Source organism: Copadichromis virginalis, linkage group LG7, assembly GCF_057382275.1.
Source record: "Copadichromis virginalis isolate Kocher_CV1m ecotype Utaka linkage group LG7, C_Virginalis_male_GT1.1, whole genome shotgun sequence".
Classification (NCBI taxonomy): Eukaryota; Metazoa; Chordata; class Actinopteri; order Cichliformes; family Cichlidae; genus Copadichromis; species Copadichromis virginalis.
The window spans coordinates 25850757-25871559 of NC_140624.1; the positions used below are offsets into that span (position 1 = coordinate 25850757).

The window sequence follows — 20803 nt, forward strand, 5'->3', positions numbered from 1 at the left end:
CTGTCTATAGACATTAATCTTGTCATGAGTGTTGGGGGCATGCTCTGTCTGCTCTGCGTCTCTGCAAACACACATGAACCAATCCTACTACACACTTTAAACAAACAAACAAGAAAAACAAAACCTAAACTACCAAAATAAAAAATATTGATTGTCTTCTTTACTTTAGTATTTCTATTTTATACTCCAGCTGATCTTTGAGGTCAAATACAACAGCTTATTTACTTTTTTATGCAGGTAACAGCAGTTTTTAACCAACTTATGAATTGATTCATTTGATGGAAAGAGAACCATAGTGCTCAGAGAATATTAACTAAACCTAAGCTTAAGAATGTACCTACCATGTTAAAACTACAATGTCCAGAAGATGGACGACAAAAGGAGCATGTTCTTTCATGCCAATTTGTTGTTGATTTGTTTCATGCAAGTTATAATATATTTTAAAATATTAAGTAAAATGTAACATATAGTCAACAAAAGAAGATAAATCTTAGTATTTATCGTGGTGGATGAGTGGAAGCCAAGAATAAAATAAATAATGATCGATCACACTAGATCTGACCTAATACGCCTACCTATATCTTCACTTAGAGGTGGAAATAGCTGGGGAAACCCCTTAATATACAAGCTGCAGATCTCAAGTTTTTGGACACACACACTTAAGTGAAGGACAACGTCAACAAACCTAAACAAACAAAATGAAGTGTTTTGTTTTGGTAATAAAAGGCTACTGAAAACAAGTCACGTTTCCCAGCTAACACAGGGAAAGAGGCAGGGTAAAGCCTGGACAGGTTGCTGTTGCAGGACTAACACAGAAAGACCAACAACCATTTATGCCTATGGTACTTGGTGGTAGAACATGCAAACTGCACACCACAGAAAAGCCATGGCCAGATGGTGGAGTTGAACTCAGGACCACACCATCATGCTGCCCACGATTCCTTCTATGGATTGATTCAGTGCAATGGATTGAGAGTGCCTGGTCGAGATCCAACATTTGGTGCTGAAAACCAGGACAAGTTTTGACATGGGGAACCCATGACATGGGCACGTACTCTCTGGACTCTGTTCCTTTAAGATTCCACTATTCCAGTAAAACCCAAAGATGCTCCATTCCATTAAGATCTGTTGTCTGGGGAAGCACCTAAAATCCATTGACACTAATCGTCATGTTTTGGAAGCCAGACTGAGAAGATTTCACCTTGTTAAAATGATGCATTGTCATGCTAAAAGTAGCTATAAGATCAAACACTATACCCATATCAGGATACACATTAGCATTATGACTCAGACATAGTTTAGAGTTCAGATCATCATGAACTGGCCATAAAGGGCCTGTGGAACACCAAGAAAACACTGTCCACAATCATTACACAACTAGCCTGTACTTTTGATATACGGCAGTTCTAGCCAGTCATTTAGTAACATGTTAAAAAATAATGGCAGTTAAAGCTTATGTAAGCTGGTAGAAATGAAATTAAATCAGTTGTTGTGATCAAAAATAAATGGTATGTTTTCCCAAAGCACTTCACTTACATTTCAGTCTTGTCTCACTTTTCAGAGAAAACAATCAGTCCCCATGATCACAGATGTTCCCTCCTTTGTGTCTTTTGGTTTTCAGACTCCCCACCCATCCCACCCATGTCAGCAGAATAACCTGTGACTCTGGTGAATATAAAATGTATGAGTTGCTGAGCTTTTCTGTCTGTCTGTCTTTAATTAGTCTGTGTTGTCAGGCATTGTGTGCATGTTTCTTTGGACAGAAAAGAGGCGTGGCTGAAGACATTTTTCACCATGTCAGTCTCTGCTGACCTTTGACCTCTTAACTCATCTCAATATGCTTGTTTTTCCTTACGTAGTTGTTACTATGATTAGCTCGATAGCATCCAAGAGAGTGTAGGTTGATAAACGGCTAAAAATAAAGGAAGATAAGACTAAGACAAACTCCTAATGAGATGATGGATGGTGTCCTATGAAAAGCAGAGGGCACCAGTTGTGGACCTGCCAATTCTTGTGTTCTGTGGTAAATCATGATTTACACTGTCCCGGGCAATGAGCACAGGGCCCACAAGAGGACGCCATGCCCTCAGGCCACACTCATGAAGTCCGTTTATAATTGGTCAGAGACATTCACACCAGTGGCCTCCTGGAGGTCCTTGCATAAAAGAAATGATATTGGTCTTGCTGTTGGGTTAAGGACCGTCAGGCACATTGAGATAGCTTTTGGGCAGGTAGTTAGACCATGTATACACACATATGTATATACATATACATATATACATATAAATGTTTGCATGTGTACCTTATCTCCTCTTTAAAAGGTGATCAATGTGAGCGAAAAAACTTTCCCCCCCTTTTTTTTTTTTTTTTTTTTTTTTTTTGTTTCAAAATTAAAAATGCCAAAGATAACATGGTTCTACAGGCAAACTAGTATTTTTGGACCAACAAGGTGATTTCCAGAGAGCAAGTGGCTGAAAAATTGGAATATCTTGGAATGGTGTGTAGTGTGTTCTTTGAAAAAAAATAAAATAAGAAAAGCCTAACAAAATCTCAACAAGGAGAGGACAAATGATAGACTTGTAGTCAAGACCGCCTAAACTGAGACCAAGACAATACCAACACCAGAGGGTATCGAGACCAAGACAGAGACAAAAAAAGTCTTTAATCTGCAGCCAGATGCTGCTTCGTCTACGGGTGTCAGGCATATTTATGTGTTTTTGCGATGCACTCGCACAGCCCTCCTCATCGCTGTCTACTGTCTCACTCACTTACTGAGAGGACAGACACACGCTCCACTTGACTGTCGCGTCTCTCACGCTCTCTGTTTTTCACATAATGATATTATCCTATATCCTCGCATGTGATTGGCCACAATACGGAAGGATTGGAGCATAGCTGAGCCGGACGATCTGATTTCCTCGTGTCAGCATTGTTCCCACATCATCATAATTAATGTTGTTCCAGGTTCAACATTGCAAGTGACCAATCACCTTCTTGTGACGTCATTCCTTTGCGATTTCGAAATACCCGCCTTCGAGTATTTCGAAATACAAGTGAAGAAGCGAAAAACCGCCGCCTGTCCGCCGAATTTGAAGTCAATTTAGGATACTTTCCTTTAATAAACGGTAAGCATTATACATATGTTCCTCACTTGGCTTGCTGTTTGTTTGCTAGCGATAGGCTACTTGACGACAGCATTAGCTAACCAGTGTTCCCCAACTTTTTGGGTGTTTCGTGGCCCGGGGGTTGGGTCAGGCAAAATTGCAGTAGCTCCCCTGATCATTTTACAAACATAAGTGAAGAGAATCTGGACTAAAAGGCCTAGACTTATGGTTGTGTGCTGAATCTATGAATCAAACTATCACCTGGAAACATAATTAACTGGTCCATAGCTGTGAAACTGGACATGAGTTCTTGATTCTATGGAGATTAACAGTAATCCAGAAATTTACAAATTTGTCCCAGGGACATCGCGTAGATGTTGTCCCTGGGACATCGCGTAAATGTTGTCCCTGGGACATCGCGTAAATGTTGTCCCTGGGACATCGCGTAAATGTTGTCCCTGGGACATCGTGTAGATGTTGTCCCTGGGACATCATGTAGAAGTTGCCCTGGGACATCGTGTAGATGTTGTCCCTGGGACATCATGTTAAAGTTGCCAGAGACATACCATATGAAAGTTTAGCTTCTTTTAGCCCCTGTTTGTTTTATATTATTTTATATATATATATTTTTTAAATATTATATTTAATATTTACATTGTATTGCAAAAAACCCCACAACAAGTTAAAATGAATTAATGAATATTGACTAATTAAACCTTCGTTATTTTTCCACCAGAAATGGACGACATAATTAGAAGAAGTGTTCTGAATGACGAAAAAAAAAGAACTGGAAAAGACACAACTTTGTGTGCATGTGTCACAATGCCAGGAGGACCCATTCAGTGTTGTGTTAGAAAAATTGAACTCATTAACCCTTCATGGACATTATAAATGTTTAAATGTTGCCTCAGGTAAAGACAGGAAAAGAGACTATTACAAATTCAACTGCATCAGAGCTGGGGAAAAAAGTCGAAACAGCTACAGAGCAGTGGGCTGTAAGGCCTATGTTTCATTTAAAGTACTCAAATGTTGGAAAGACCACACAGTCATCGTGCAGCGTACATATGATAAGCATGATGGGCATGATCCTTCGGACCCAAAAGACGCACATTTCAACAATATTTCCAGTGATTTGAGGAGGAAGATTGAGGAACTGCTTTCCCTTGGAACTAAGCCAGCCATCATACTAACCGAATGTCATAAATGGGCCAAAGAACATGGACACAGAGATCTTCACAACAGAGAGCATTTTGTCACACCACGTGACATTGACAGTGTTAGAACCTGCATGATGAGGAAGAAGCACTTTAACTGTGGAGACAGTCAAAGTGTACATACCTTACTTAATGGAAAACATCAAGAACATGTTCTCTTCTATCAACCATACACATCTGACCAAGAACTAATGATTGTTTTGCAGACACCTGTAATGAAATCAAACATGGAGAACTATGCAAAACGGTTAGTATTTGTTGACACCACGCACTGCGTTAACCAGTATTCATTTCCCTTATTCACACTCGTTGTAAGAGATGATCATGGGCATGGAGTCCCTGTGGCCTATGCTATTGTCAGCAACGAAAGTCAGAAAACCCTGGAAACTGTTCTTGGAATAGTTTGTGAGCATTTCCCAACTTCCCCGAGGTAAATAATACATTGACAGCTATTGATTTTGAAATAATTCCTTTTCAAAAAAGTTATAACATGCCAGAATCTAATGCTATAGCTGCAGCATGGGCTGCAAAAAACTTTCCTTTCCAGTTGTTAAAGTTATTCCTATAGGCTGTATGCAGTATTTTATATATCTACTTGTGAGTTGAAATGTTTAATTTGGCATTGGAAGTGGTGCTTTGAGATAGCAAAAACATTTTCATACTGTTTAATCTCATTTAGTGTTTTCTTTTTTTCTGTAGAGCATTTATGGTTGACAAAGACTTTGCGGAAATAAATGCTTTGCAGAAGGTTTTTCCAGAGTCAGCTATCCTTCTATGCTGGTACCATGTCTTGCAGGTAAACCACATTGTTTTCTTTTCACGTTGTCTAAGATGCACCTGAAACACATTTTTACAACAGGGTCCTGTTGTCATGATTTGCCTCATTGTGATATTCACCTACTCAGGTTAATGAATATAAAGGGATAAAATGTTGAGTGACTATGTCCATCCATTTAAGACCACAGTGCACTCATCTTCTGGTGGCTGCTTCCCAAAGCTCTTTTTGACATTTAAAAATATGTTTGCCTGGTTGATTTCTGTAATGCACAGGTCCTCTTGTCCAGTGAGTGACAAAGTTATTTTTGGACGTCAGCTTTCTTTTATGCTTTTTGTACAGCTGCTCCTCTGTCTCTCTCTCCAGATTAACTTTTTTTCTCTTACATTCACAGGCTGTTAATCGATGGCTTTCAAAATCAGAGTCCGGGGTCCATGGGCTTTCTAACACCCAAAAGAGAAATGAAATCATTTCTTTCTTTTGTAAGCTGAAAGCTTGCACATCTGTAAGTGTAATTTGTCTATTTCACATTTTGATTTCTTGATTACACTAAGAGCATAATAACTTTCAGTTGCTAAAAAAAGTTACAGAGAGATACAAAATAGATTTTTGAAACAATTTCTAAAACTGGCTTCTTATCTTGCTTATCAAAACAAGTACTTAAGCTGTGCAGACCATCATTGTGTCACCCACTGTGCAGTAGAACTTGTGAGTGGGATTCTTTCACAGACAGATGCTGAAACCAAATATGCTTATAGGTTTAGTGTTCCTTCTTAGCCATTGTAAGGGAAGAAATAATTGCTTCTTAATACAAAAACACGACATATTATTAATAACTTAAAATTCTTAATGTTATTCAATAAAAGGAAAAGGGCTTCAATACATAATATTAAAGATTTCAATAGGTCTGTTAAATGGATTGAAATATATTCTGTTGCATCCAATTCTCTTAGGAGGACGACTTTAAAGCCACATCAGCAGAGTTCTGCCAGACATTTAAGCAATACCCTTTGGTGTGCCAGTATTTTCAGAAGCACTGGGAAGGCATTGGCCACATGTGGTGTGACTACGGCCGTCGCTTCAGTCACGCTCGTTCTGAAACAAACAATGTGATTGAAAGGTATGATTTATTATTTTGACCTCATTCAATTGTATTGCTGAAAAAAAGATATTATGCTTTAATCCAAGAGGCTAAACTGAGTAGGTTCGTCATGTCATTGCCAGAACAGGTTTTAGGCAAATCCTTTAAATTCTAGCAGCGTTTTTTATGTTATCACAACAAAAAACAGAGTAGGTGGATTTGCCTAAATCAGCTAAACCGGCACAGAGCATTCCTTTATAAAAGACGTGTGCAATAGGTATTCCAATTTTTTTAAAAATAATACAGTCTTGATTAAAACTTTAAATTCCTTCAATTACAGTTACTAATCATTTCAAATAACTGTTTTTCAGATTTTTCCACCGCCTGAAATACCAGTTTTTATCTGGCTACAAGAATAGGCGTCTGGATGATCTGATTGAAGTGCTCCTAGGGAAGGCCGACGACTACTTCTCAGTCATAAAAACCCTGCAAGATGTGGGCCGCATGAAAAACAGGTTTGCTGACCCCTTGTCTCAAGTTTCAGACTCTGCTTCAAGACTGATGGAAAGTGGTTGGGCTCTTAAAATTACAGTCAAGAACAGCCATGGAGTTAATGCATATCAAGTCCCATCTGAGTCAAGAGAAGACATGGTGTATGATGTCTGCCCTGTTGAGTCCTACTGCAACTGTACATATGGCTTACGAGGACTTCTTTGCAAGCATCTAGTGTTACTTGCAAAATTAGCAGAGGCTGACAATGACATCTATCCAAACATGGAAACAGACATTTCTACCTTGGCAAGAATTGCAGTGAAAGAAAGGCATTACTTTGTACACTGTGAGGACTTGAAAGTGATAAAAATGCCAAGTTTGTTTGGAAATCTGTGTTTTTTTGCATCGGCTGAAACACTTCAGTGCACTTGTTGTACGTTCTCTCACTATAACACATGTGCTTGCCTGAAGGTGGCTTGTAGCCATTTTAAAAAAATGAAAAACTCTCTGAAAAGTCCTCTATCAACTTTGAATGACACTCCTGTAGTTGAAAGCACAGACAAAAAATGCACAGAAGATGCAGTTGGAAAACTAAATGCTGTTTTAGACACAGTTAAACAGTGGGCATTCATTCCAGAGGGTATTACTCCAATGATAGATGAACTGCATACAAATGTCTTAAAAACAAAACAAGTAGGCAAAAGTATATGCCAGTACGAAATAAAGACGACAGAGAATGCACGCAAAATTAGGCCATTGTATTCTAGCAAGAAACGTTCGGCCAGCATCGACATTCCAACAGTCTGTGAAAATGAATGTGAACAGTCGATAACCACTGAAAGAGAGACATCCTCTGGAGAAAATGAAAACCTTTTGGAATACAAAACAAAAAAGAGAAGAGTTAAAGCTAAGTATATGCACAAGTAGACTTTTGTGTGACATTTCAAAGGGACTGCATCCATTACTTCTGTTTATTGAAACCTAAAGCTGAATAGCTGTCTTAACTTTCTGCCAAGGAACAGTTGAAAAGAAATTGTTTGGTCTCTCAAGCAGTTATTTATGTGTGTTATTCATTACTTTGGCTTGGTTGCTGTTTTTGATACAAATTCATCTGTGCCCATTGTAATATTTTCATATGTTACTATTTTTATATTGCTATGCATTATAAATAAAGGATTACTTATTACTATTAAAGGTCTGCATTTGTAATTGTTGGTATTATTTATAAAATATGCGCTCTTAAGTTTTTTGCTCCATAAAACGATACCTGTCACTTTTTGGACATAGAGTATCAGCTGTTGAGAATCCTGGCTCATACAAAATAGAAGTAAAAGGTTTCAACATCCAGCCTTTTTATGATTAAATACAAAGTGTAATAACAGAGTTATTGGGGTGTGATTTTGTTAATAGTTAGTCTTAAGTATAAGTTTAATAGTAATGAGTAAGAAAATATAGCCAGAATAATGGAATGAGACTAACACCTGACCTCACACTGAGATTTGGTATGAAGTGGCATGTTTGTGCTAATGCTGACATTGGGGCTCAGAGTTCCTCTGTGTGTATATATTTGTGAACGTTAACTTGGCTAATGTCCAAGGGTTTGACTGCTTTCCTGTTGGATTGTATCACAAAGAACAGGGATAAGAGCACCAGTGGCCGTGCACACCCTCATCTCTCTCCTTCACCCGATCATTAGTGTTGGAAACCGGCATTAGCTCAGAGTAGATTAGACTTCAGTATAGTGCAAGTGATTTGATTTTATGATTATTTGATTCAGTTTTTTCTGTGTTCAAGCTCAATTACTTTAATAAAATATGTGGAATTCAAACAAATAAACAAACTGTGGACATCACCCTTTTAAACCTTTCTGAAACAAGACAGGTAAAAACCAGTGTATAAAAGTTTACATAGGCATAAATAGCTCTAACACTTTACTCCAGCCTGGCGTCCACACATGTGGACATCACATTTTGGGTTATTTAGACCAAAATACTAAATCTTGATCAACAAGTGCCTGATATACAGTTATGAGGACATTATACTGCAACTGTTCTATCGAAATTTCAAATTAATGTCCTCATATGTGGCTCTCATTTTTCTCAGAAACAAAAATTAGGTAAAAAAAACAAAACCTGGTAATTCTTTCTTTTTACATTCATCGGGTTCCAATCGGCCCAAATATCAAAGAGAAATTAAAAATGCATGCCATGGAAGATTTCGGGTCTTAGGGGGTTAAAATGACCAGACCCCTCCGGCCTGTTTTCCAGGCCACTAAATTAAACCCAGTCAATTACCAATTGAACAGAATAAAAACCTACGAGGTCCACTAATAGTCCAAAAGTCCAAATCTTTAATAGAAAAGACAGGCAGAACTCAAACAAACAATAATCCAAACGAGGAGCATATATAAACACTGGAAAGTAAATAATTATAAGTTATTAAATCAGACTAATTAAATACAGTAAAACTAATAAGGGAAGACGAACACACGGGAAATAAAAATAACAGTGTAAACATACCAAAACTCAAAATAAAACAGGAAAGTTACTACAAACCGAGTGTGACACAATTACATTCATATTGAAACACATGTGATAATTTTCTTTCTTTGTAGCATTTTTAAGATATGTGTTAGAACAGTCATTATGCTGTTTGGATTAGGAACCAATCATTTTTGCCAAATAGTTAACACAAACTTAGAACAACAATGAACAATTTTCAAGATTCTGATTTACAGAACAAACAAAAGTCACAAAAGGTTTCATTATTTAAGAGACAAGATCAAGTTTTTCACACAGGAATGAAATGACAGAATCCAGTGCAGCGGGGCCAAAGGTGTGTGTCAGCAAACTGAAGGTTGAGGAATCAGTCAGCTCATGTTTAAGATTGTGTTGGATTTTGAGAAGAGTCTGTCTGTTATTAGAAAGTAAGATTAACAATGTTACACCAATAACCCAAATACGGGGAAATGACAAATAATACCAAAAAAGATACAACTTTCATATTGTTTTACTAACTTACTTTGTCATATCAGCACTTGAATGGTCGATGCCTTTACAGACCATGTCTGTTGTGACATCGCAGGCCAATCTTCCGGCAAACCCGAGGGCTAGCTCCCCAGCCTCCTCTTCACTCAGAACACTAAACACTGTTACTTTAGTTTTGGCCTTCTTAGGCCTGTCAAGAATCATTGCGGGCAGTTTGGCTTTACGGCCCTAAAAAAGAAAAAGTGCAAACACCAAAAGAGCAGAGAGAGACACACACACGCGCACAAAGTTAAATGCTTTTGTTTACATGGTGTAATTGTGTATATGTTGCAGCAAATGCACAATTTCCAGCCACATTGTCACTTCATTGATACGAGTAACCCGGATTTATTTCAGGTGACATCAAAATCACGAAATGTATATCTACCCCAATCAAACCTCTGAAAACATGAACTGACATGTTCTCTGCGTTGATTCTGCGCTTGATCTCGTCTTCTGTTATTGTGTAGGTTTTCTTTTTTGAGCTTGGTACAGATAAGCGACCATGCACTCTGTAAACTGTACTAGTTCCTTCTGAATCAGTTTGGAATTCTGTATCTGCATCGATCCTGTCAACATCATCAGCAGCAGCATTATCTGTACTCAGACTTGTGCCGTATACTTCTGTTTCTTTTTCTTTGTCTTCAGTCTGTGTACCTTCATCTCTGACTGTCAGTCTTCCTATCTCACTGTTACTTGTCGATTTGCTGCAGATGTTCTCTCCCTTAGGAACTTTTCCTTTGTCATTCGCTGCCTGATGCTTTCCCTGATGACATTCTTCACTGGCTACTTCTATTGCTCCTCCTGTATAGCCACCCACTATGCTGCACAACTCCTTTCCCTCTGCTGTGCTGCACTGTGCTGTTACATAAAGAAGAATGATATAAACAGCACTATATCAATTTAATTGTGAAGAGAAATCCCCACAATACGACACAGTTATGTCTAAAATAGTTTTGTGTAAAAACTGGATCTTGAAACGTCCACTTTAATTACACAGTCCTGGTGTGCAAAGGCAAAATTACGAAAAAAAAATTCACTTTAAACATTTTTGGACATTGTTTAGTTATATTGTGACTTACTCTCACAGAAGATACAGATGCCACAAACAGACTTTGAACAACGCATGTGCTTGTATGCACCACATTTCTGGCACTGCACCTGTGAATTAAAAAAAAAAAAAAGAAGAAGAAATAAACAAACAAAAAACAAATGAACAAAGTCCATTAAATAAACAATCTATATGGCTAAGGACATGTCATAGTGTACCCGGTCTTTGGCTGCAATCACACACCAGCACTGACTGCACTTCCTAGTTCGATCTGCAAAATATAATTTGTTTAAGTACAAGTTACATTTTCCAATGTTAGAGAAAAAGAAGGCAGCTAATTTTATCTTTACCTATTGAGGAAAATAAGTAGTGGCAAAGTCGGGACCTGAGCTTTGTGATTTCAGTGTTGTACTCCTCCACTTGTGTTTTACCGTCAATGAGAGATTGGGCAAACTAATAATTGACGAAGAAAAAAAAAAAAAAAAAAAAGAACAAAAAGAATTAGATTAACAAAGAAATGTTTGTTTGTTTTTAACCCCCCCCCGAGAAAAAAAAACAAAAAACAGAGCAACCAAAGCAAAGCATTACTGCTGAAATGGTTCAATCTACAAAAAAAATTGAGATTTTACCATCCTGCCTCTAAGGCTTTAAAAACTGAATAGGCAAAAATGTAAACATTACTTATATAGGTTAAAGCTATGGTTTTCAGTACCATTATGACATGCACTCCACATGAGTTCCCATCCTGTTGATGTGGGTGGCTCACATGTGACAAGGTCCACTCTCCAGTGCAGCCTCTTGCTGAAGCAAATGAGCTGAGAGATCGCAGTTATTACAAATAAAAAGCATATAGAGAAATCAATAACCACGTTCGGTAATGATTTCAATTAAATTAAATATGTTATGTTAAATATGTTAATTAATTACCTCCAGTTTTTCAACACCGCACTTTTTCTGACCTCCGACTCGCCAAATGAATTCATATAGACTATGGTCCTCTTGGGTATGTCACAAAACTGTTTTGTAAAAAGATGGATATGGTAGGCTTGGGCCTTGAGCTTTCCTAATGAGGGACACTGAAAAGTATCATGCACTAGAGAGAGTGCAAAATCTGTGCAACTTACAAACAAGGTCCAGTGGCTGCCGTTTTCCAGACAGGCTCCAATCAATTTCTCATACATCTGAAAGATGTTTTTCTGGAAATAAAAATAATGTGACAAGTATGTTTTTCTGTCAAGAATGACACTGCAAAACTGCAAAAGCTTGTCAGGTGAGACTTGTAATTAATTCTGCAGATACACAAACATATAGAAAGTGTCATTTTTGGTTTACATTAATTAATTTCTATAGTGTGTACAAAACAAATCAAGACCACAGACTCAACACGCACCACTCAATTTTTGGTGTTCTTTATCAGTTGGCCAAGACAGAAATGTTTTAATCTGTGTGCATTGCTTTTGAACAAGTCTTTACACAGAAAAGGTTTCAGAAAGGTATTTTTCAGGTTCTTCTGACAAGGCTTCAATTTTGGAAAATGCTGTTTGTTTATAGTGGCAACTTATAAACCCTTTGTGATAAGAACATAGTTACCACAGTCCAAGTCATACCTTCAAAAAGTATGCACTTTGTGCTCTTGTGGACCCATCCAAAATTTTTCCAGTGATTTGGCTTGGTATTGGATAAATGTGAGGGAAATTCTATAAAAATAACATAAATACACCTATGTTTTCAAATACATTACAAAAAACGTAAACATGCTATGTCATTATGATCAAACAAGCTTTTCAACATACCTCACACTGCAAATAGATTAGGCCATCTATTACCTTATAAAACAAATAAATAAATACATATAAATAAAAACAGAACTAAGGAACACGATTCATTAAGTAAATTGTACAATAAAGTGTATTTAAAGCAGAATTTAACATTAGTTTTATGACAACATAAAAGGATTTTTATGTCAAGAGGTACCTCATCTGAAATGTTAGTCTGATCAAACAGGGATTTCAAACTTGAAATACCAATAGAGTTTGGTCCAGCTACTCCCACAAGGTAATCTGTGAGAAAGCATATGCTGTAGTCAACAGATATCATTTTCTTTTTGCATGCTGCAACCATCATCCATTTCAGTCTTCTAGGAGCTTTGTCTGGTTGTAGTTCTTTTTTCTCCTCCTCTCCCCTCATCTATTAATTAAATTGTTTTCTGACCTTCCTAACTGTTTCCGACCTGTCTTCCCAATGTGATGTTTAAGCAATATATGTATGGTCAGAAGGGGGTGAAATTTTCATTGCAGTTGTACGTGTAACATTGCATGTGATAATAAAAGGCTTGATTGGTTGATTATTCAACATGAGTTGACATTTACCTGACATTGTGAAGGAGTCACAGTTTCTGTAAGGGTGTAAGAACATAACATGTGGATTTGTTACACTTCTTTTTCACAAGTTAATAACAATCAATAATTTTCATTCCATTATTTACAAGCTATCACACGATGTCCCAGGGACAACATCTACGCGATGTCCCAGGGACAACATTTACGCGATGTCCCAGGGACAATATTTACACGATGTCCCAGGGACAACAATTACACGATGTCCCAGGGACAACATTTACACGATGTCCCAGGGCAACTTCTACACAATGTCCCAGGGACAACATTTACGCGATGTCCCTGGGACAACATTTACGCGATGTCCCTGGGACAACATTTACGCGATGTCCCTGGGACAAATTTGTAAATTTCTGGATTACTGTTAATCTCCATAGAATCAAGAACTCATGTCCAGTTTCACAGCTATGGACCAGTTAATTATGTTTCCAGGTGATAGTTTGATTCATAGATTCAGCACACAACCATAAGTCTAGGCCTTTTAGTCCAGATTCTCTTCACTTATGTTTGTAAAATGATCAGGGAAGCTACTGCAATTTTGCCTGACCCAACCCCCGGGCCACGAAACACCCAAAAAGTTGGGGAACACTGGTTAGCTAATGCTGTCGTCAAGTAGCCTATCGCTAGCAAACAAACAGCAAGCCAAGTGAGGAACATATGTATAATGCTTACCGTTTATTAAAGGAAAGTATCCTAAATTGACTTCAAATTCGGCGGACAGGCGGCGGTTTTTCGCTTCTTCACTTGTATTTCGAAATAATCGAAGGCGGGTATTTCGAAGTCGCAAAGGAATGACGTCACAAGAAGGTGATTGGTCACTTGCAATGTTGAACCTGGAACAACATTAATTATGATGATGTGGGAACAATGCTGACACGAGGAAATCAGATCGTCCAGCTGAGCCACTGTGTGAGAGCTGAGCAGCGAAAGGAAATTAAGTGAGGAGCTGGCTCTCGCTCAATGGGAGTCCACTATGATTCACTATAAAGCACTCTCTAAGCACGGCTCTTAGAGCTGATGCTTTTGTGCATGACACATTATCGAACGTGATGATGTGTGTCATGGATACTGTTGACTGACTCCAAATCTCCCGACCACTATGTCGATCTGAGAAAGCAAGACCTAGACAGCGAGACCAAGACCAACACCAAAGTCCGTCGGGACCAAGACAAGACCACATAAAAGTGGTCTCGAGACTAAGACCAGTCTCGAGACATCCAACTCTAACAAGTGAAGAAATGGCAGGCCTCCAAATGAGCATCAATATGTAGACTGGAAGTTAGGGGAGAGGTACAACAGTATATCTACAGCCAACTACATTAAAGGAAGTGGTTTGGGGATCTTTCAAAGCAGTCAGCTTCTTGAATGTACATCATTGGCTTCATTTTTCAGCATGACAATGGCTTCACTGTTTTTAAAGCAGCATGGGATCATCATGGCAGTAAAATAGCAAAAACACCTAAAGAAAAAGTTTGCAAATCCCTTCAAGAAGCCTTGAGAACAATTGATGAAAAAACTTAAATTTCAAGCAAGCTGCTCAAGATAATTTTGTGTGTGCGTGACTTTTAAGACAATTAGATTTGTACATGTTCTGTATTTGCCCCACACTGCATTAACCTTTGTTTTTAGATGTTTCAGTAAATGACTACAGCAGTGTTTCCACTTTATAAAGGTTGACTATTAATATTTTAGTATAATTCTCTATTGATCACATGAAGCCCTGAATGATGACTATTTTTAAGTTTTCCCTTGGGTGCCCTAGATTATGAACGCTTACCACTGTCTGATAACGCCATCTTGTGTCCAGCGGCGTATACATGGTAGTGAGCACTAGTGATGATAAATTTGATTATTTTTACTGAATCGAGTTTTAATGAGTCACTCACCAAAGTGAATCGATATTTGAGTCATTTGATTCACTGAGTCAGTCGACCAGAGAGTGCAAAAAATGTACATTTTCACTCAAACTCAATTTGTTTCTCTTTTCATGTAAATCCTACTGCTAAGATGAATGATTCTAAAAGAAAACCACTATTTTATAGAAACAAAAAAGAGCAAAAACATTTCTAAAATTAAGCAATTTCCTATCAAAATTGCTTAATAAACATTTTATTTTATTTTAATATATTTTTCATTTTTTATTTTATTAGTATTTTCGTTAAATGTGTTAAATATATATTTTCTCATCTAAATGTCCACTGAGCTGTGAGCCAGGGGGCGGTAATGCGCCTTAACATTGGTTGACAACCAAGAAAAAGAAGAAGCTGTGAGCCAGGAGGGAGGGGGTGAGTGAGTGAGTGATTCGTTCGCTTTATGATTCAGCACAGGAGGGAGAGGGTGAGCGAGTCCTGAGTGATTCGCTTACGCTTACGATTCAGCACAGGAGGGAGGGCGTTAGTGAGTCCTGAGTGATTCGTTCGCTCTATGATTCAGCACAGGAGGGAGGGAGTGAGTAGCTCAAAGTGCTGTTAGCATCTTAGCAGAGCGATGCTACTGTGAACCGAGGAGCTATTTTCTTGATGTGAGCTTCTACTCAGGGTTTTTTCTTCCAGTTCAGAGCAGAAATTTTTTTGTTACGATACTGGATGTTGTCTTTTTCTCCACAATTTTAATTATAAGCTAGATACATTTCTGCTAACAGCAACAGGGATAAGTCAGTGAGTCAGTTGGGCTTGTGAATCATGATTCATGAATCATGATTCATGAGTCAGTAAAGTCATTCTCGAGTATTGAACGATTCGTTCATGATTCGCGCATCACTAGTGAGCACGTCCCTGTAGGAGGAGACTGTAGCTCCCTTTCACGCAGCTTGTGTGGAAGCTTTGAGTTCGCAGTTTTGTTGACTCAACTTTTAAAGCTAGATTCTTCGGTAAGTTTAAGACCCTTATAGGGAACTTGCAGACCAAAAATCGACGGAGAAGCAACAAACCCGAAGACACCAGCTCAAAGGTCTGCTGCTAACAGGAAGTTGTTCACGTGATTTAACAAATAAAGGTAAGAAATGTTCCACATTCGCTACAATGTTTATGCAGCTGTCATTGAGACTTAAATGTGTTTTTCCACTGATGTGCTAGACTACTATCAGGGTCTGTTATATCACTTACATTCAGGTCACTATATTTCATTTAGTATTATATTTTTTCCAATACATGTGTAATAAAATTAATATAGGTTCCAGACAGGTCGCCAGCAAAAACTAGTATTTTAATGACTTGCCCAAAAATTTCAAATGTTTTGGCATTTTAAGGTATACAGCGTAGATCAGTGGAGCACAGTAATGACACTGAATAATTGCAAAAAGGAAAAACAAAATGTAACAGTTGTTCTTGTTATTGACCACATTCTACAGTAGAGGTGTCAGTCATGTTAAAGGTCCAGTCCGTTTTTTGGAGGTGTGGTCTTAAACTTTTGATCAGCTGTAAAATAGCTGTTTTAATTTAAATGTTGTTTTCAATAAATTGCATGCCCCAAAAATGTTTTCTTTCACTCCCATTTCTTCTTGTTTTCATGTTGAAACTTGTTCAGATCCAACCATGCAAAATATGATTTTTTTTTTGCCATTTTTCAAGTAGTCTTAAACTTTTGATCGGAACTGTATTTAATACAAATGCATATAATGCTTGAGTGATTCAATTCCAAATCCAAGTCAAGTAATATGTTTGTGTATTTAGTTCAGGATGGACAGGAAGCAGTGTTGTGTGAAGCTGTCGGTTCAGCCATCCAGAGGGCTCATGGATGAGAAATTCATTGTCCTCGTCCAGAATGCCCTGCCTGGTTCCCAACTGACCATCCGTGCCCTGCACCAGTGTGAAGATGGACACAGCTGGGAAGCGTTTGGTCACTACACTGCTGATACCACAGGGACCATCAATGGTACATTGTTCAGTACTGAGACCTAGAAAACTAAGAGAAGAAAATGTAGAAAGATGTAGAAAGACATTATATATAATATATACAATAGGTGAATGTGCAGTAGTAGCATGTATGCAGCAAGCAGGTGAATTCTGTACATTAAGTGAATTAAATAAGAATAGACAATCTGACTATTTTACAAAATAGACAATATGAACATATTTAAAATTAAAGGAATTTGAAATGTACATTGTGCCGGTGGGTTTAGAGTATCTAGAAGAGAGTCCTGTCTCAGTCACTTATGGATGATGTGAGAGGGCAGGTGTGTGTGTGTGTGTGTGTGTGTGTGTGTGTTAGGGGGGAGAGGAAGCAAGAAGAATGAGTTGAGTAAAATTTGACTTATCTGACTGTTATGTTTCACATAATGTCCCTTACAATCCAGTGCGCCTTATTATCAGAAAAAAATGGTAGCCATGAAAGCTACCCCCAAATTTGGGATTATAGATGACAGAAATAACATAATGTAATGAGGTAATTAAAAAGTTAATTACATAACTGTCGTCAACAAAAGGTGCTTTATCTCTTGGCTATTACTGTCGCCCGGCAAAAGTTGCAGATGATATTGCTTGCAGCCGCTGCAATGCTTTCGACCAAGACAGGCGCAGATTGATGATACCATCAACATGCGCTATCGCGGTAGAGCGGTATAAAATGGTAAATGGTCTGTATTTGTATAGCGCTTTTACTAGTCCCCCCTAGGGACCCCAAAGCGCTTTACACACCCAGTCATCCATCCATTCACACACACATTCACACACTGGTGGAGGCAAGCTACAGTTGTAGCCACTGCTGCCCTGGGGCAGACTGACAGAAGAGGCTGCCATATCGCGCCATCGGCCCTTCTGGCCAACACCAGTAGGCGGTAGGTGAGGTGTCTTGCCCAAGGACACAACGACCGAGGTATAGTCAAAATCTCTACCGTTGGCCAAATTCATATCGCTTCTACCATATACCATTTATACCGCCCACCCCTATGTGCACGTATCTAAAAGATTGTGTTTTATTTGACTTTTTTTAGTTTCAGAGGATCCCAGTATAGGTGGGACATATTCCGGAGTCGAACAGATGGGTCTACTGTGGAGCTTCAGACCAATTCCAGGCAGCAAATCTGGACTGAGGTAGTCTTTTTGTGGAGATGACACCAACGCAGAATCCAGTATTGGCACCATAGATAATTCTCCCATCTCTCCTCAGGATGCGAAAGAAGAACATCCAGACTCCCATGGAGGTCACAATTTCTGTTTACCAGGGTCACCAGACAGAGGGCTTCGCAGATCTGGTGCCACTCTCTGGTGTGGCGGTGGAGCGCTGGTATATGGCACCTGGTGTGCGTAGGATTCCAGTTACAGAAGGTGGACTCACCGCAGCCCTTTTTCTGCCCTCGGGTAAGTCCTGAAGAAGGTCCACAGTGAGATATCCTGTGGGTGTAAATTAAATCAGCACATGTTTGTTAACTTGTCTTAAGGTCCTGGACCTTTTCCTGGCCTGCTGGATCTATGGGGGGGTGGAGGGCAGTTTGTGGAGTACCGTGCAGCGCTCTTGGCCTCTCATGGATTCGCTAGTATGGCCATCGACTACCTGACCGCTAAAATCACCATGGAAACTGGAAAGATGGTGGACAACCAGTATTTTGAGGTACATCTAACAAAGTTAATGTTTTGGTTACAAGGAAACAACGTTAAAAAAAAAAAGGAGATGGGTTCAGCTAGTCTCTTTCACCTCTATAGCAATGTTGACCACCCTGGGCTTCCACCTGAGTTATCCTTCTTTTTGACTCCAATGAAGACTGTAGTTTACAAAATCATATTGTCTTCAAAAAGACTTGAAACAAGCAATTAAGCCAAAAGCCAAACAAGAATGTTTACTGATGTCATAGACTGAAGGATTTCAGGTCCATTCCACAGACTTCCATACATGTCTTTTTGCAACCAGATGAATCACCATATGGATCATGGAAAACAAGGTATGTTTTAATACACTTAGACTTCTTGATACTGTTGCGTACATCAGTGAATAAAATCGGTTTTCATAGAGTCTGTGGTAAAAATGAAGTAGTCATGCATTTTGGATCTGATATTAAATGATCTTTAATGCCACTTTCCTCAAACAAAGTCTCTGCAATGTCTGATTACATGCATGCAACAGCATCCTGCCTCCAGCATTTCCTACCCAAGCACTATCTTTGTCCTTGGTTAAATTCTCTTAACCTTTCTGATGTATGAAAACAGCTCAGAAATCTCTGTATAATGTAAACCAGATGAAGTTAGAATGACAGCGAGACAGTTTACAGCCTGAAATACTTTGAATGCTACAAAGCTCTGGGCTTTTAGATGCACCATGATTCATGTCAGGTTGATTAAGACTGAATAAAACATTTGGGTGATGTCATGAGATGCCACAAAGAAATGGGACATCTGATCATCTCAAATCATGTATGCCTTAAAAGATCTTCAGTTTCTTTAATTTCAAATACTGAAATGCAAACTGCCCTTGAAGCTGCTGTCACTATGCTGTGTGTGTGTTTATAGGTAACTAGCCCCATGAAAAACTGTCTCAAAGTGTCATTCTCTTTCACACACGTCTTTAATCAGACCACAGAAACGAGAATGAAAAGTGTTGAAGTTGTTTTAGTTTAAAACGTTTAAAATCAATTAAAATTTGTTGTTCAGGTGTTATGGCATGCATGGTCCCTGCATGATTTTTAAAATATAGATGATATACCATGGACTATGGTTTCTGTCATTCTCAGTTTTAGTTTATATCTTTTGACTTTTGTACAAGATTTTGTGTTTTGCCTAGTAATTATGTTGGTACCTTTATGTTTTGAGGAATTGGGTTTGACACTTCCTGGCCCTAAAAATCCTCTTGAAGAATTTGTTTATCTAACCTCAAAGATCAAAATGAAAGTCCTGGTTTTGGTGTTACCTGTTGTCTGATATATTTTTCCACCTACAGACAGCCTACAGAGTCCTGCAGCAACATCCTCAGGTCTGCGGCAGCAAGATCGCCATGATAGGTCTTTCCTTTGGCACCAGTATCACCCTCAAGATGGCTGTTTACTCTGAAGTTATAAAAGTAAGACATATTTTTATAGTGACACTGGAGCTGGAAAATCAACATCAGTCTATTTTCAGCAACAATGCATGGTCAGGATGAAGAAATAGGTTGACCACTGGCTGTGTTTTTAAAGTCACTGGTTTTGGCAAATTGCAACTTCATCATTTCTTAGAATATTCTTGTCTACCCATCTTATTCCTAATCAGGTCTTTTTGTCAGTTGATAACATCTGTGTATTTTATGTGTTTTTTTTCCAGCTCAGTGCTGCAGTCTGTATCAGTGGGAGTCATGTGCAGCCAGTTGATGGATCTGTGGAAGAAATATTGAGATTCTTTCAGAAGTAAGTTTACGTGTTGTCAGTTACATTTTAGTTAAAGCCAAATTGGAAATCTAATATATTGAAAGATGTTAGAATAATCCTTTTTAACTTTCCCTTTTAATTTTTTGTCCCATCAGAAATGGTGAAAAGACTCGCTTCAGTGAAAAGAACGAGGTGATCTGGCGAGATCTGCTGTTGCCCATCCCCACCGACCCTTCACTCAAAGTTAATGTGGGTACCACCAGCTAAAGCATATTTCTGTCTTAAAGCCCTTACACACGAGAGACAATAAATCCATGCTTATATTTTGTGCATTAAAAGTCACCTTTGGATTCATCTAATGTAGCCATTCACACCAACCCCGTAATTATTCCTG

The 20803-nt window shown here is 38.5% G+C and overlaps 3 protein-coding genes across 3 annotated transcripts in view; 2 read left to right on the forward strand and 1 right to left on the reverse strand.

The window, feature by feature from the left end:
• The first annotated feature begins 3024 nt into the window (after positions 1-3024).
• LOC146705123 (uncharacterized) lies at positions 3025-7875 on the forward strand. Its single transcript, XM_085462711.1, has 6 exons — positions 3025-3125; positions 3841-4748; positions 5018-5114; positions 5488-5598; positions 6047-6213; positions 6546-7875. Exons 2-6 carry the CDS (start codon positions 3874-3876, stop codon positions 7591-7593), a joined length of 2298 nt encoding a protein of 765 aa, XP_085318837.1. The 5' UTR covers positions 3025-3125; positions 3841-3873; the 3' UTR covers positions 7594-7875.
• Positions 7876-8993: 1118 nt separating this feature from the next.
• Positions 8994-14935, reverse strand: LOC146705124 (uncharacterized). The gene is made up of 13 exons (XM_085460985.1): positions 14917-14935; positions 13812-13982; positions 13113-13138; positions 12537-12569; positions 12351-12440; positions 11868-11939; positions 11671-11759; positions 11456-11558; positions 11094-11196; positions 10962-11014; positions 10775-10853; positions 9688-10553; positions 8994-9579 (listed from the first exon to the last, which is right to left on the reverse strand). Exons 1-12 carry the CDS (start codon positions 14933-14935, stop codon positions 10018-10020), a joined length of 1374 nt encoding a protein of 457 aa, XP_085317111.1. The 3' UTR covers positions 8994-9579; positions 9688-10017.
• A 932-nt stretch (positions 14936-15867) lies between these two features.
• The window catches only part of LOC146705125 (peroxisomal succinyl-coenzyme A thioesterase-like), a 28493-nt gene continuing 23557 nt past the window's right edge, over positions 15868-20803 (forward strand). Inside the window, exons 1-8 of the mRNA XM_085462712.1 lie at positions 15868-16133; positions 16811-17012; positions 18070-18169; positions 18246-18436; positions 18517-18686; positions 20007-20126; positions 20366-20448; positions 20565-20658. Of these exons, the coding sequence (XP_085318838.1) occupies positions 16817-17012; positions 18070-18169; positions 18246-18436; positions 18517-18686; positions 20007-20126; positions 20366-20448; positions 20565-20658 (954 nt within the window). The 5' untranslated portion in view covers positions 15868-16133; positions 16811-16816. The remainder of the gene's footprint in view (positions 16134-16810; positions 17013-18069; positions 18170-18245; positions 18437-18516; positions 18687-20006; positions 20127-20365; positions 20449-20564; positions 20659-20803) is intronic.